Source organism: Portunus trituberculatus, unplaced genomic scaffold (assembly GCF_017591435.1).
Source record: "Portunus trituberculatus isolate SZX2019 unplaced genomic scaffold, ASM1759143v1 PGA_scaffold_394__5_contigs__length_241797, whole genome shotgun sequence".
Lineage (NCBI taxonomy): Eukaryota > Metazoa > Arthropoda > Malacostraca > Decapoda > Portunidae > Portunus > Portunus trituberculatus.
The window spans coordinates 194,166-211,375 of record NW_025541562.1 but is presented as its reverse complement, the minus strand read 5'-3'; the positions used below and the strand labels follow the sequence as shown (position 1 = coordinate 211,375).

Sequence of the window (17,210 nt, the reverse complement as noted above, 5' to 3'; positions counted from 1 at the left end):
CAGACTGGGAAAGATAGTAGTCAGGATGGGCAGAGATGGCAGGTTGCGAGGGAAGGAAAGCGGAGGCAGTTAGGGAGGATAGGACTAAACCTGTTGAGTGTGAAAATAGGTTCGGTTTGTTGGAGGGAGGGGAGAGTGAGAGTGGAGTGAATGAAGTGGTTGTGGTGAGTGAAAGGAGAGAGAAGGGGTAGAGGAGAGGAGGAGGGGTTGTGCCTAGCACACCTCAGGTGTGTGTGGTGGGTGACTCTCAGGTTAGGTACTTAGATAGCACTTTCTGTGGGAAAGACAGGGATAGGAGGACGAACGTGTGTATGCCTGGTGCAGGTGTGAAGGCAGTGAGTGAGGAGGTGCAGAAGAGGGTTGGGGGGATGGAGAGGGAGGGTGTAGTAGTTTTGCACGTAGGTGGGAACGATGTCAGAGCAGGTGGGTCGGAGGAGTTAGTGGCAAGATTTCGGGAAATGTTAGGCAAGATAAGGGAGAGTGGTAGGAGGTGTGTAGTGTCAGGAATCTTGCCTCGTGTGTATGTTAGCAGGAATGGTTGTCTAGAGCCATTGGTGTGAATGATCGGGTAAAAGGGATGTGTAAGGATGTGGGTGTCAGCTTTGTGGATGTATGGGATAGGTTCTATGGGCGAAGGATTTGTATGCTAGGGATGGTGTGCATCTGAGTAGGAAGGGTGTGGATGTGCTGAGTGGATGTCTGGAGGGGAGTTGGGATGGAGTGTAGGGGTGAGGTAGCAAATGCATTCCAGAAGAAAGATGTTAGACATAAATTAGATAGGATAAACAGAGATAGTGAAAAGATTAGGAAAGATTTCCAGGTGCAAATAGGAGAGAATAAGATTAGGATTCCAAATAAGGAGACAGCATCTAGGAAGGTAGCAGGACTTAAATGTTTTTATGTAAATGCCAGGAGTCTTAGGAACAAGAAGGACGAGTTATCTAGTTATATAGTTGAGGAGGACTTAGATGTTGTATGTGTCACAGAGGCATGGGTAAATGAGGAAAAGTTTAGGAAAATAGGAAAGAATATGAAGTAGATGGATACATTATGTATTTACACCAGAGAATTGGTAGGATAGGTGGAGGAGTAGTTATTTATGTAAAAAATCCTTCATTTCCAGTCAGGTTAATGGTATTAAGGTAGATAACAGAGTAGAGTCCTTATGGCTGGATGTTAGAGTAAACAAAAGTAAGGTTATTAGAGTAGGAGCTTTTATAGACCACCTAACCAGTCAGCAGATGTAGACAACCTTATGGTAGATGAGATAAATAGGGGTGTACTAGTCAGACAATTATCTTAGGGATTTTAATCTTAAGTCAGTAAACTGGGAGAGGATGGTAGGAGATGCTAGTGAAAATAAGTTTATGGAAAGTTTTCAGGATAACTATTTAGTGCAGATGGTAGATAAACCTACTAGGGGAGGAAGGTTTTAGACATAGTACTAACAAATATTGAGCATTGTTTAAAGGAAGTTGAGGTAGGAGAGACTTTAGCAAACAGTGACCATCATATAATTAGATTTATCATTAATTCCAGTAGGGATAATATAGTGAATAAGACTAGAGTCCCAAACTATCAGAAAGGCAATTATGGTAGGTTACGTCAGTTATTAGGAGAGGTAAACTGGGAAGATAGTTTTGGAAATAAAACTGCACAGGAGATGTGGGATATTTTTAAGGTTGTAGTAAAGGGTATAGTGATGCAGTGTATCCCTTACAAAGATATAAGGCAGAGAAACAGGAAGCCATTATGGTGGACTCATGAGATAGGTAGCCAGATCAGAGAGAAGAAGAGGGCATATAGAGAGTTGCAGAAAAGTGGGAAGATGTAGATTTGATTAGGTACAGACAGGTCAGGGATGATTTGAGTAAGGTTATAAAAAAGTAAAAGGCAGGCAGAGATAAAACTAGCTAGAGCTGGGAGTAAAGATCCCAAAAATTATATAGTTATTACAAGGTCAGTGATAAAAGAAATAAGGATAGGATTGGACCACTCAGAAAAGATGGTGTAGTAGTGGATCAAAATGAAGACATAGTAGAATTATTGAATGAACAATTTTCTTCAGTATTTACTAGGAAAGAATAGGAAATCCTGTTACAAACAGTGCGACGAGTAGTTTAAGAGCTTTAGAAAATATTGATATAAAACCGGGAATTATTAGGAAATTTATTCTTGAACTAGACGATAGGAAAGCTAGTGGTCCTGATGAGCTACATGCCAGAGTACTTAGGGAGGGTGTAGACAGTATTTCTGAAGCACTTAAGTTAATCTTTGAAAGATCACTTAGGTTTGCTGAGATACCTCAGGACTGGAAGTTAGCTAATGTTACTCCAATATTTAAAAAGGTAGGAAGGATGATGCATAGTTGTAAATAATAGTTCTTAAATAAATAATTATAGACCGATCAGTTTAACTAGTATAGTATGTAAGATACTAGAGAAAATCATTAAGGGTAGTATTTGGGAGCATTTAAATGAGAATAGATTAATTAGAGATACCCAACATGGCTTTAGATCAGGGAGGTCCTGTCTTACAAATTTGCTCGATATCTTAGAATATATTACCAAGGAGTTAGATGATGGAAATAGCATAGATGTTATATATCTAGATTTTAGCAAGGCGTTTGATAAGGTACCGCATAGGAGGCTAGTGTACAAATTGAGACTACATGGGATAGGGGGTAGGTTAGTTGATTGGATTAGTGAATGGCTTTCTGATAGGAAACAGAGAGTAGTATTAAATGGGGCAATGTCTGAGTGGAAGGAAGTGGTTAGTGGGTACCCCAAGGATCAGTGCTAGGACCTCTTCTTTTCTTGGTGTACATTAACGATTTAGATATAGGAATTAGTAGCAAAGTATCAAAGTTTGCAGATGATACTAAGATAGCATGTGCAGTACAGGGTGAAAAGGACAATTACAGAATACAACGAGACCTGGACAGGCTGATAGCATGGGCAGACAGGTGGCAGATGGAGTTTAATTCTAAAAAGTGTCAGGTTATGCATTTAGGTAAAGACAACACAAACTTTAGCTATGAGATGGAGGGATGTTGGCTAGAGGCAGTAGAGGAGGAAAGGATTTAGGAGTAGTGATAGACAGGACTATGAAATTTTCAAAGCAATGTTTAGAAGCAAGAAATAGGGCAAATAGGATCCTGGGTTTTATAAATAGAAATGTTAGTTATAAAAGTAAGGAAGTGGTGCATAGCTTATATAATTCCTATGTTAGGCCCCATTTAGAGTATTGCATACAGGCCTGGTCACCCCATTATAGGCAGGATATCAACATGTTAGAAGCAGTTCAGAGAAGAGCAACTAGGATGATACCAGCATTAAAGCGCCTGGAGTATAGAGATAGATTAAAGGAATTAAACATGTTTTCATTTGAGAGGAGATGTATAAGAGGATATGATAGAGTTATTTAAAATGTTCTCAGATACAAACTACATAGATGTGAGATCTTTCTTTACCTTAGAGGAGGAAGTAGGACTAGAAATCATGGCAGGAAGATTAGAAAGCAAGGCTGCAGGTTAGATATAAGAAAATATTTCTTTAGTCATAGGGTGGTAGACTTCTGGAATGCATTGCCAGAGAGGGTTGTAAATAGCACTAGTTTGACAATGTTTAAAACAGATTAGATAAGCACTTAAATTTATTAGATTTATAATTATGTATAGTGCTGCATGATAGTTTTTATAAGAAATTTACTATAGTTAAACAAGACATTGTAGAGGAATTTGCTGCAGGACTTAGCCCTGTTAATGGGCCAAATATTTAGAATTAGTATATAATGTATTGTGTACTTGTAAGTGTATCTTTAAGTACTGATGACGAGATCGCTGTGCGACTGATACAGGATAACCTAGATGGGCCCTGGTGGCCCTTTGTTATCCTATTATTTATGTTATGTTATATGTTATGTTAAATAAAAGTAGATTGAGGGATAGGAAGTGATAATTTCTTTTTGCAGTTCATCTATCAACATTTGGATTCCAACTATACACTGCCACCTAGATTTGAAGAAGAAATTCCCAAGATACTGAAAAATTTACAGTGCCCATTACAAATCACCAAATCTTCCTTTGTCACAGGTATGTTTTCACGTGTTTGTGATTTTCACACCACCTTGCATCACTGTCACCATTGTATTTGAACTGTCAAAGCTCTTCTCTTTAGGAACTTGGAGCCGAGATGGCTTTCTGTCACTAATGTTTGTAGATTTAATTGAGGTGTGTTGGGAGGTAGTGACATGTCTTGTAAAATGCTGTTTATGGAATATGCCTAGTGTGTAGATGGATAAATAAATAAATAAATAGTGACCCAAACATAGCATTTAAAGAAAAAATAATAGTAAACTTTGAACTATGTAGGATGAGTACTGGTCCATTATTTCCATCTATCTGATGTTGCCATTGTTTGGTGAGGAGGTAATATTCCATCTAATTTTCAATCTGTAGAACACACTTCTCTACTAATCCTCCTCTTTTCCTCACTAATGTGCAGCTGTCTGAGGCCACTGACAGTAGTGTTGACCGGGGTAAATCGGACCGTCCAACGAACTGGTACAATTCGGACCGCCTCATTCTTATTTACAATAAATTCATATATAAGTTTCTTTTTGAAGTTTTGAACATTTCACGATAGAAAGTAACTATTTTCACATTTCTTGTGCAGGTTTGATAAAAAAAAATCGATACAGGAAAAATTACAATTATATGACTGAAAGCACTGAAACGTAGCCAAAAAAAAAAGTGCGGCAAAGTTTGTTTTGGCGAACTTTATTGTGGCGGTCAGACGTGGCTAACTATCCTCTTCCAAATTGATGATTATAGAGTCTTTTACCTCTACTTTAACATGATTTCATCAGCAATACTTTATTTAGCTTTGTTTTCTCACAATTAACGCTCACTTTTTGGTTCAATTTACCCCGGTAAGGAAAATGCGGCCGGGGGAAATCGAACCAGTACTTTTTAGTGTGCAATTGTTTATATTTTGAGAATATGCATTAATATTTTGCCCTGTGCCATCTTTGGCTTACAAAGGGGATTGCTTAGACTCATTATATACTCAATAATGATTATTAGGATAATTAGGGTAATTTAGGGAAATTTTTAATGAAGACTATAAGCCTATAAAGGACTTCAAAAAGCTAGGAATTGTCCGCTCACACTCTCTCTACAGGCTAGCGAGCGATAGTGAGCTCAATGATCTATAGAAAAATGAATGTGGAAACCAAAGAGAAATATTTTTATACAAAAAATCAGCTCCCTGTTGCTCGCTAGCCTGCAGAGTGGGAAGGAAAATTAACGTGACCAGTCTTTTGACACCCTGAGCCTATACCCTGTTTTTACTCAGCTGATCCTCTTTCGTCTGCTAGGAGTGCCCATTAGTAATATATATGCATATAATCTTTGTTTGTTGTTTGTCAAAAACAACTGGCTGGCAGTTCAAGGCTAAAGTCTGGCTGTTTATGTGGAAATTACGACTATAAGTGGTAAAGTACCAAGTGAATCATGTATAAAGAAGGAGGGAGAGGAGCAAAGAAGAAGACGTGCAGAAGATGTGGTTTTGACGGAAAGATAAACACTGAAGAGATATGCAGGAGTTGTGAGGCCACGAAGGCCAACAATGGAGGGAAAAACCTAAGTGATAGGTCTCGGGAAGGTAAAGAGGAAGAAGTGATACAGCAGGGAGAGAGTGATAATTGTGGAACCTGTAAAGTGAAGGTGAGAGGGAACCAAAATGGTCTTATGTGTGAGGTCTGTGATCGGTGGTTCCATTGCGGCTGTGAACAGGTGACCGCAAAGGAGTATGAGAAGATTGTGGAGCTAAGGGATATATAGTTGCATGGAACTGTAGGATGTGCAGAGGGCAACAAGAGAGATGAAAACAATGGTGAGAGAATTAAAAGAAGAGAATATGATACTAAAGATTGAAAATGAGAAATTACAAGAGAGACTGCTGGCACTGGAAAGTAAAGTAGAATCAAGAGAAAAGGGAGTAAATATAGAGGAAACCCTGATTGAAGAAATTTCAGAAAAAGTTTTAGAAGTTGTTAGAGAAGAAGATAAAAGGAATAGGCTTAATAACCTTGTCTTGTATGGGGTTCACGAATCCGATAAGGAACAAGGTTATGAGAGAGAACAGGATGACAAGGAGAGATGCAATGAAGTATTTGAAATAGGAGTGGGAGTGAGAAATGTGGAAATAGAAAAGGCAATAAGACTTGGTAAGAGGAATGCGATAGGTGATGGCAGAGGTCAGTTACCAAAGCCTAGACCTTTGTTAGTAAGATTAAGGTATGTTACAGAGAAATTTGATATACTGAAGAAGGCAAAAAACTTAAGGAATGCAGAGAGTGAGAGATTAAAAAGCATTATGATAGCCCCTGATATGACCAAAAAAAGAACGAGAGACAGATAAGAACTTGAGAGAGGAACTGAAAGTGAAAAAGGAGAATGGAGAAACAGGATGATATATCAACCGTGGAAAACTTCTGCAGAAAAATTTTTAGGTAGGGATCTTAAAAGAGAAGTGAAAGTAAAACTAATAAATATACAGGGATTAACAAGAGCAAAAAGTTTGGAAGTGGAAGAACTATTGAAAGAGGAGATGAATGAATGTTGCATTGTATGTCTGGTAGAAACACAACAGAAGTATAAGAAGGTGGATTTCTCAAAAGGAGTAATGTGTGTGGAAAAAATGAGAGATATGAATGATAAAAAAGGAGGAGGACTATCAGTGTTGATGTATGAGCGTGATGGCTGTGATATTTATGAAAAGGAATGTGATAACTGTGATATTTTGAAAGAAATTAAAATAAGGAATGTTGTGATAATTATGCTACTTACATATATAGATGTAAGTAGATAAAGAATGTAATGGAAAAATATTAAAGAAAATTGGAGAAGAAGTTGAAAAGTCCAAGACGAGGAGATGGTTATTTTATTAGGAGACTTCAATGGACATCTTGGATTTATAGGACCACAACCTTTAAATTATAATGGAAAATTAGTTTTAGATATTATGGAAAAATGGAATATGATACTATTAAATGGTGATCAGAAATGTAAAGGGGAGATAACAAGGAGGCAAGGAAACATAGGAAGTGCAATTGACTTCATGTTAGTTAATGAATCTATGTACAAGTATTTTGAAACTATGGTCATTGATGAAGAAAAAGGTATATTTGATTTGTCTGATCATTGTTTATTGGAGTCAGTATTCAATATAGATACAAACCAAGAAGGGAAACGAACAGAAGTTTTGGAGAGAGAGTATTATAAAACAGACTGTGAAATATTAAAGGAGAAATTCTTGAAAAAAATGCAGGATGACATAGAAGAAATAAATGGTAGGGGAGAAAATATAGATATGAAAAAACTAGAAAGGCTAATAAAGGATAATGCAGACTTAACCCTTAAGAAGAAATATAGGAAAAAGGTCACTTTTTTAGATAATAAGACAGTCGAAGAACCAATATGGATGACTGGAGAGATTCGGAGAGAAATTAAATTAAGAAAAAAATATAATAGGCTGAAAAGAAATGCAAGCAATATAAACGAAAGAGAGCATTATGAGGAATTGTACAATAAACAAAAGAGGAAAGTACAACAGAGAATAAGGGATGAAATGACTATACATGAGAAAAAGATTACTAAAGAAATTAAAGAAGCAAAGGATTCTGGAAAGAAAATGTGGAATATGATAAATAAATTAAGGAGTTAACCAAAAGGAGGAAAAGGAAATTGCAGTTTATGATGAGGTAGGGAACAGGATAGACTGGGATGTATTGCCTGAAAAATGGTAGAATATTGGAATACAATATACAGAAAGCACCCAAATGAGATTAATGAAGAATGGAATGAGCAAATTAAAGAAGAATATACTGCTGAGATAAGAAGGAGAGAAAGAACCCTAGAATAGTGTACGGAAGGAGAAATGAAATAACACTAATACCAGAAAACTTAAAAGAACACTATGATGCACTAAGAGGAAATTTGGAACCTGATGGTACAGGAAAATTAATGATTAACTACACTGCTGATGACCGAATACAATATTTCCCCAAACAAATACTGGAACATATGGATAGTTTAGAAGGTACAGTAATGTGGCAGCAAGGTAAAGCAATGGGATGGGATGGATGGAGGGAAGATGTGAAAAGTGCACTAAGTAAAATAAAAAGTAGAAAACAACCAGGTCCAGATAAGATAAAAGGAGAAATATTAAAATGGTTTAAAGAAAATCCAACATGTTTGCAAGCCTTAACAATTTGCCTAAATCATGTCATAAATAAAAATGAAGTACCAGACGAATGGAAGATATCAAAAACAGTAATGATTGCCAAAACAAATAAGCCAAAAGTAAAAGAGCACAGACCAATAGCCCTAACAAATACCAACTATAAGCTTACTATGAATTTAATTAAAGGAAAACTCTTGGAACACATTAAGTCACTTGGAGAAATAAACGTATTGCAAGCAGGATTTACAGAAGGCAGACGACTAGAGGATAATTTATTCATTTTAAACTATTGCATAGAAAATAGCAAACAAAGGAAACAGGAACTAGTAATTACAGCTATAGATTTTGAAAAAGCCTTTGATTCCGTAAACAGAAAAGAGTTAATAAAGGTGTTAAAATACTATGAATGCAACCCCAAGATAATAGACACTATAGTAACACTATACACAAATGACAAAACACAGATGTTCTTGGGCCAGAGGAAAGTTGGGGATGTCACAGTAAGCAGTGGCATACGACAAGGGTGTACAGGATCCCCACTGCTCTTTGTGCTACTTGTTAATCATATTATTAAAAAGATAAATGAAAGCCACATGGGATTTAAAAACAGTAAACTATACATTCCAGTATTGTTCTATGCAGATGACGGGCTTCTATTATCAAACAGCAGGAAAGAAATGGAGCAGATGATAACTTTAGTGACAGAGACTTCTGCTGAATGTGGGCTGAACATCAATATATAAAAGAGCCAATGTTTGATTATGAATAGAAAAGAACCTAAACCAGAAAAGATAAAGGATATTGAGGTAGTAAAAGAAATTAAATATCTAGGAATAAGGATTACAGAAGAAAGAAAGCATATGAAGAAATATAAAGAAATGAAAATTGAATTGGCAAGAAAAATGTCAAACTTAGCTTTTTCAGTGGCAGCAAGATCATGTATGAAATTTTAATAGGAAAAACATACTGGAAGAGTGTAGTGTTGCCAAGTGTACTCACAGGAGGAGCAGTAGTGGACTGGAATAAAACAGAACTGGAACAACTACAAAGAATAGAAAATAAAGTTTGGAGGCATATTTTAGGAGCACCAAATTATGTGGTAGTAGAGGCATTACGAGGAGAAGTAGGAAGTGCCACCATGGAAGAAAGAGATATAAAATTAAATTATGCTACAAAACATGTATTGAAAGGAAATAATGATTTATTAAGGGAAATAATACAAGAAATGAAGGAAAATAGTAAAGGAAGTCAGTGGCTTAGAATAATAAGAGGGTATATGAAACAAGTCAACATAAGCAATATGGAAGAATTAAATCAAATGACTGAAGAGAACATGAAGGAGAGAGTAAGGATATGGGGAGAAAGGAAATGGAGGGCAGGAATGGAAGGAAAATCAACGTTGAATATGTACTTTATGAATAAAAAGAAATCAAGGAAGAAAACATATATGATAATACATTTAAATCTAAATTATTGTTCAGGTGCCGAACTAATTCTTTACAACTAAACTGGAGGAAGAGGTTTAGTGGAGGGGAGGAAAAGTGTGACATCTGCCAGGAAGGAGAAAGTGAAACACTACAACACTTTTATTACACTGTCAAGGACTAAAAGACATACACAGCAGATATGCAATTACAGAAGACACCATATTAGAAGTTCTTTTGTTCAACCCAGTAAGTGAAGGTGAAATAGAAAAATATACACTGTATGTGGAAGAACTTTGGAAAACTAGAAAAACAAAGAGTGACTTAGCCCTGACCCAGCCCTGAAGCAGGAAAAGAAAATTGCGCTACCGTTGCAAAGGCAATAGTGTATCTTACATCTATCTATCTATCTGCTTATTATATGCTTATGTATCACTTCATAGGGATCTTATAAAAGTACCTTTCACATTCAGAATAAATAATCTTACTGAAGTCTTTTACCTCTACTTTAACATGATTTCATCAGCAATACTTTATTTAGCTTCGTTTTCTCACAATTAATGCTCACTTTTTGGTTTAATTTACCCCGGTTAGGAAAATGCGGCCGGGGGAAATCAAACCGGTAGTTTTTAGTGCGCAGTTGTTTATATTTTGAGAATATGCATTAATATTTTGCCCTGTGCCATCTTTGGCTTATAAAGGGGATTGCTTAGACTCATTATATACCCAATAATGATTATTAGGATAATTAGGGTAATTTAGGGAAATTTGACACCCTGAGCCTTTACCCTGTTCTTACTCAGCTGATCCTCTTTCGTCTGTTTTGTAAGTTTATCTTAATAAATGTGGGAACAGTATCAAAGTTTGTCAAAACCTGGTCCAAATTACCCCAGTCGACACTAGTCCTTTTTCTGTTCCTTGCTATTTTCTTTTGTCATTTTCGTTCCAAAGCTGATGCTGCATCTCGGCTGTCTGAGGCCATTGACAGTAGCCACTTTTCTGTTCCTTGCTATTCTCTTTTGTCATTTTTGTTCCAAAGCTGATGCTGTGTCTGTGTGCAATAACTTCCTCTAATGCCCTGCTCTTTAATCAAACAAGTTTTTCACCTTGTGGTTTCAGAGTCACTCTCTAACTAAATTTATCTGCTGTCTACCTCTTGCGTAACTCTTCTGACTGTATAAAAAATTCTTTGACTATTTAACTTCCAACTGTCTCTTTCCTTTCATAGACATCTCCATTCCTAGAGATTTCAATGTTCATCACTGGTTTCTTTCCTCTTCCTTCATTGAACATCCTGGTGAACTAACCTTCAACTTTGCTGTCCTCCATGACCTAGAGCAACTGATGCAACACCCTACTCATGTTCCTGACTGTCATGGACATACACCCAAAATCCTTGACCTTTTTTAACTTCTAATTCTTCTGCTAGTGCTTTTTTACCCTGTGTCCTCTGTTAGGCTCCTCTGATCATAATCTTGTATCTGTATCTTCTAAACCTGGATTTAACACAGCCTGTTCTCTTGCTATACGTGGTAGAGAGGTTGCCCACAAAAGGTACTTGAGCCTTCTATCCTCAATCTTGTGCACTTTATATTTCTTCCCGGAATCATGTCAAGGCTGTTCTTCATTTTGTCTAAAACTTTCATTAATGGAAAATATCAGAATCTTTCAAACTCCAACTCCCCTCATGACTTCTGGCATATGGCCAAAAATATCTCCAATAACTTTACTACTTCATCTTTCCCTCCTTGATTTCATTCTGATGGCATAACTGCCATCTGTTCTGTCTCTAAAGTTGAACTCTTCTCTGAAACCTTTGCTAACAACTCCACCTTGGATGATTCTGGGCTTGTTCCTCCTCCTCCTACCATTGACTATTCCATACCTGCAATTAAAGTCCTTCGTAATGATGCTTTCCATGCCCTCGCTGGCCTAAACCCTTGAAAGGCTTATGGACCTGATGGGGTTCCTCCTATTCTCAAAAGCTGTGCTTTCATGCTTGCACGTTGCCTGGCCAAACTCTTCAACTATGTCTATCAACTTCTACCTTTCCTTCTTGCTGGAAGTTTGCCTACATTCAGCATTCCTAAAAGGTTGACCATTATAATCCCTCAAACTGCCGTACTATAACTTTAATCTCTTGTGTCTAACATTTTTTTTAATTAATCCTCAATAGGGAGATTCTTAAACATCTGTCACTTCACAATCTTCTATCTGATCACCAGTATGGCTTCCATCAAGGTCACTCTGCTGGTGATCTTCTGGCTTTCCTTACTGAGTCTTGGTCATCCTCTTTAAGAGATTTCAGTGAAACGTTTTGCTGTAGCGTTAGACATATCAATAGCTTTTGCTAGTCTGGCACAAAGCTTTGATTTCAAAACTGCCTTCTTATGGTTTCTATCTTTCCCTCTACAACTTGTCTCATTTCCTTTCTGACCATTCTATTGCAGCTGTGGTAGACAGCCACTGTTCTTCTCATAGTGGTGTTCTTAAGGGTTCTGTCCTATCACCCGCTCTTTCTATTATTCACCCGTACAGCTTTATTAAATAGTGGAATCAAAATCCATAGGGATGAAAGAATAGTCAAATCTAGAATAGTAACCAGTTTAGTAAATGTGAAGGATAGTTTAAATGTGTATTACAAACTGTAGTTTAAATGTGTATTGCAAACTGTAGGAGTATTTTAAATAAAATAGATTTGCTGAGAGGAGCAGCTTGTGTTGAAAAATTTTGATATAATTGCATTAACAGAAACCTGGTTAGGTATATCAGGGAAGGTGTTTGATCAGGTGAAAATTGGTCCTACACTTTTTCATAAGGATAGGGAAAACAGAAAAGGGGGAGGAGTGGCCTTGTACGTCAAGGACACACTGCAATGTTGCATGAACAGCAGAATAAAGACAGGCAGCAAAACAGTCTCTCTGGGTAGATATTAAGGATGGGTCTCAATCAGTAGTAATGGGTTTAGTGTACAGGCCACCATGCTTCAGACCAAATAAATTCTTCCCTATGGGAGAAAATAAATAGAGAAGCCAGGTACAGTAAGGTATGTGTGGTAGGGGATTTTAACTAAAGCAATGTTGATTGGAGCTTGATGGTGGGTAACAGGGAAGCAGATGAGTTCATTAAGGTCGTGCAGGGTAATTTTTTAAAGCCCACAGGAGGAAATAATGTTCTAGATTTAATTCTGACAAACAGGGAGAAGGCAGTTACACAGGTGGAGGTTGGTGGCCAGCTAGGTAACAGCATCACAAAGAAATAAGGTATACGTCTATTGAAATGGCATGAAACCTTTAGGAAAAAAGAACAAAAGGAAACTACCTGACTTCAGGAAGGTTAACTTCGAGGGCTTAGAGGAGAATTTACAAGTAGCTTGGCAGGGGGGAAGGCAGATATAGTCAGGTAGAAGGAAGGGAGGAGCAGAGAAGGGGTGAGGTGTGAAGTCGGGGTGGGACGGAGAGAGAGGGAGGCGGAGGGGGGAGCTGGATTATAACATAGGATGAATTCCAGTCAACTGAGAGTTGGTGAGATCTATACTGAGTTCCCTAAATAAAATACATGATGGTCAGATAGCCAGCATTCCATATAGAACCATAAAATTACGAAGTAATGACCCTAAGTGGATGACAGATTTTTACTTAAGAGGTGTATTTTTTTTTTAGTCAGATTCTCATGAAATTTGGTGTTTATGTATTAGTACCTCAATTGCAAGAATTCTAAGTACGTATTATTGAAATATGATCATTAGTTTTAGAGAAAAAATATAGTACGCAGTGAAAACGGTAAAAAATGGCATCAGCATTCTTTGCTATTTCTCGAATGTTTTTCAACCCATTTTGAAAATAATTGTACATGCTGTAGATGTATGTAGCTTTTTTTCCATTGTGAAACATTTTGCTTATCGTAATGCATATATTAAAAAAGTTTAAATATCAATGACAAAAAACTAGCTTCTTTCTTTTCCTTTTTGAATTTTTTTAGAGGCATATGTCTAGTTTTTTCGAAATGTTTCACGATGAAAAGATTTTCCTGTGTTTCCTCTCGAAATATGCTCGAAATATCAATAACTTTAGTTTTGAGAAACGAGCCGTTTTCTGTTGAGCAGTGCATGTCACGATGTTTGTTGGCTACTTGCTTAGTCCCTGGGCAATTCTGTTCAATCCTGCACAGTTGAGGTTGGGTATCACTTCATGTGCAAGCTTGTAGTTCATATATAGTACAAGCTTGCAGTTCAGCTCAGTGAGGTCTCTTTCCTTCCCAGCATGGTCTACCAAGTGATGTGGTGTTACTGGCGTGTCACTGTCACCTCATGTGGAACACATGACATTGATGTAGGTGTCAAGGCTGTTATTTGTTGCCTCCATTGTGTTGGTACCCAGCATTTGGCACATGTTCCTGATACCAGACTTTCAAGCTGTGAATGAAAAATGAGTTTTCATCTTCACAAGGAGGAATCTTCCTTTTCAAAAGATGAAAAGGTGTATCCTTCCTTGTTTCTCATGATCTGGTTGTTGCTTGTGATGGTGAAGCTGACAGCTGTGAGGTTGTGAGGTTGAGGAACAAGCTGAGATGGTGGTGGTGGTGGTGGAGAGGACCGCGGTCAGGTCATGAGTGGGTGGTGGCGGATGTCACTGCGACGAGCTACTAAGATCTTTGCCCTCTTCCTCCCTTCTCCTCTCATTCAGCTTCTTCATCCTTTCTCTTTGGTTGGTCTTTATCTTTGATTGACGACCCATTACTTTCAATGTTCTAAAGTGCAGGGAAAGTGTGGTAAATCAAAAGACGATTAGCTGCAGAGCGCTACATATCTACATTCCAAGACGTCTGGCAAGATACTGCCTGTAACTGCCGACCTCACAGCCTACTACAAGGCACATAGCCTCTCTCCTACTCTGTCCTGTTACCATATGAAGGTCTATAACATAAATACAGAAGAAAATGGCACAAAAAAAAAAAAAAAAGAAAAAAGAAAAATGCTACAAAATCATAAGCAATGACAAGTCATGTTGCCTACCATGTGGTGGGGCATTTAAAGAGACCTTTAAAGTGCATAAATAAAGGTGATTTAAACGTGTAAGGAATTATGATAGAAACTTGCTGTTTTCACAGAAAACTGTGGATATTCCAAGGATAACAACAGTATTAATAACTCAATTTTGAGGTTTGGGTAAAAAGATTGCATTTTTTTGCCATCGCCTCCCCTTAAAGCGATGCATAGGGCAAAAAAGGAATATATACAAGAGGTTAAAGGCAGGAGATGAGGCTTTAAGGCCACTATACCATGAATTCTTAGGAACAGTTAAGAGGTAATGAGGAAATCTAAAAGTGAAATTGAGTTGAGGGTAGCCAGCCAAGCAAAGATGGACTCCAAGGGATTTTTTCATACAAGATGGAAATGGCTAGTTCTGCAGAAGAGATTAGTAGAATTATGAGCGAGTATTTTTTAAATGTCTTCACCCGGGAGAACACAGGAAATCCCAAATAGTGAACAGATATTTAGAGCAGAGGATAGTGAAAAGCTGACAGATATTCATATAGCTAAGGTGAGGGCAGAACAAGAGATAGATAAACTAAAATTCAAGTCACCAGGACCTGATGAAGTATATCCAAGGGTTCTAAAGGAATGCAAGGAAGTCGTCAACGAGCCTTTAGCAGAACTTTTTAGGATGTCACTGAAGTCAGGTGAGGTATCAATAATGTGGAGAGAAGTTAATGTGGTTCCCATATTTAAGGGAGATAAAACCATAACGTCTAAACTTCAATTGTGGGTAAATTAATGGAATCAATAATAGCGAAAAACATTAGGGAACACCTAGACAAACATGGCTTGATAAATCAAACACAACATGGATTTATGAAGGGGAAATGTGTCTTACAAACTTGTTGAGCTTTTCTAGTAAGGTTTATGAGGCAGCAGATAAGGGTGATAATTATGACATTCTATACTTGGTTTTCAGTAAAGCCTTTGACAAGGTACCTCATCAGAGGCTGTCAAAAAGGTTAAAGCACATGGTATAGAAGGTAGAATATTAGGCTGGATTAAAGTGTGGTTAGACGACAGGCGACAGAGGGTAGTAATTAATGGATCTAATTCTGAGTGGGGAGTAGTAGTTAGTGGGGTGCCACAGGGCTCTGTTTTGGGGCCATTATTATTTCTAATATGTATCAACGACTTGGATAGTGGAATTAATAGTGATATCGGTAAATTTGCGGACGACACAAAGATAGTTCGATTAATTAGGTCTGATTTGGATTCGGATGCCAAGGCTTTGAAGGCTGACTTGGATAGGATGAAAGAATGGACAGATAGATGGCTAATGCAGTTCAATATTAGTAAGTGCAGGGTACTGAGAATAGGTAGAGATAATCCAAGCAATAGGTACAAGATTCATAATGTGGCACTAGGAAGTTCTAAGTATGAGAAAGAATTGGGAGTCATAGTTAGCTCTGATCTCAGTACAAGGAAGCAATGTGTTGAGGCCAGAAATAAGGCAAATAGAGAATTGGGATTAATTTTTAGAAGTGTTAAAAGCAGGAGTCTTGAAGTAATACTAAAATTATACTTGGCATTGGTCAGGCCACATCTCGACTATGCAGTACAATTCTGGTCCCCACAATTCAGGAAGGACATAGCTCTGGATTCAGTGCAGAGGAGGATGACAAAAAGATACAGGGGATGAGGATATTCCCTATGAAGAGAGACTGAAAAAACTCAATTTGCATTCCTTAGAGAGATGTAGGTTAAGAGGAGACCTGATAGGAGTATTTAAGTGCTATAAGGGTTTTAACAAGGGGGACATGAATGTAGTTCTTAGGATCAGTAGTGGGGACAGAATCAGAAATGATGGGTTTAAACTTGAAAAATTCAGGTTAAGGAAAGAAATGGGAAGAAACTGGTTTTCAAACAGAGTGGTTGATGACTGGAATGGTCTCAGTGGTGATGTAGTCAGGGCTGAGTCAATAGAGAGCTTTAAAGAAGATTAGATAAGTTCATGGATGGGGATGATAGATGGAATTAGATAGCTTAAGCACACAGGGAATATCTCGTATAGGCCTGGCGGCCTCTTGCAGCTTCTCTCTTTTCTTATGTTCTTATGTGAAAGCTTTTTGTCTCATCGACTCCCCTCCTCTGACTGTTTTCAGCCTCTTTCTCACTGCTGAAATGTTGCATCTTTCTGTTATTGCTATTTTCATGCTAACTGTTTTATTGATCTTGCTAACTTCATGCCTCCTCTCCTCTTGCAGCCTCCCTGCTCAAGGCTTTCTTTTCATTCCTATTCTGTCCAATCCTCTAATGCAAGAGTTAAGTTTTCTTAATCATTCAAACCTTTCACTGGTAAGCTCTGGCCACTGGTAAGCTCTGGAACTCCCTACCTGCTTCTGCATTTCCATCTTCCTATGAGTTCACTTCTTTTAACAGGGAGGTTTCAAGATATTTGTCCCTGGCTCTTGTTTAACTCTTTCAATTGAAAATCTTTTAGGGAACCTGCTGTTCCAGTGGCGCTTTTTTTTTCTAAGGTTTTGTTGCCCCTGGCAG

The 17,210-nt window shown here is 37.7% G+C and overlaps 1 protein-coding gene across 1 annotated transcript in view; it reads left to right on the top strand.

Annotated features, from left to right (window-relative positions):
• Positions 1-17,210, top strand: part of LOC123500529 (kinetochore protein NDC80 homolog) — a 39,102-nt gene that overhangs the window by 1,941 nt on the left and 19,951 nt on the right. Inside the window, exon 3 of the mRNA XM_045249222.1 lies at positions 3,973-4,093. Within this exon, the coding sequence (XP_045105157.1) occupies positions 3,973-4,093 (121 nt within the window). The remainder of the gene's footprint in view (positions 1-3,972; positions 4,094-17,210) is intronic.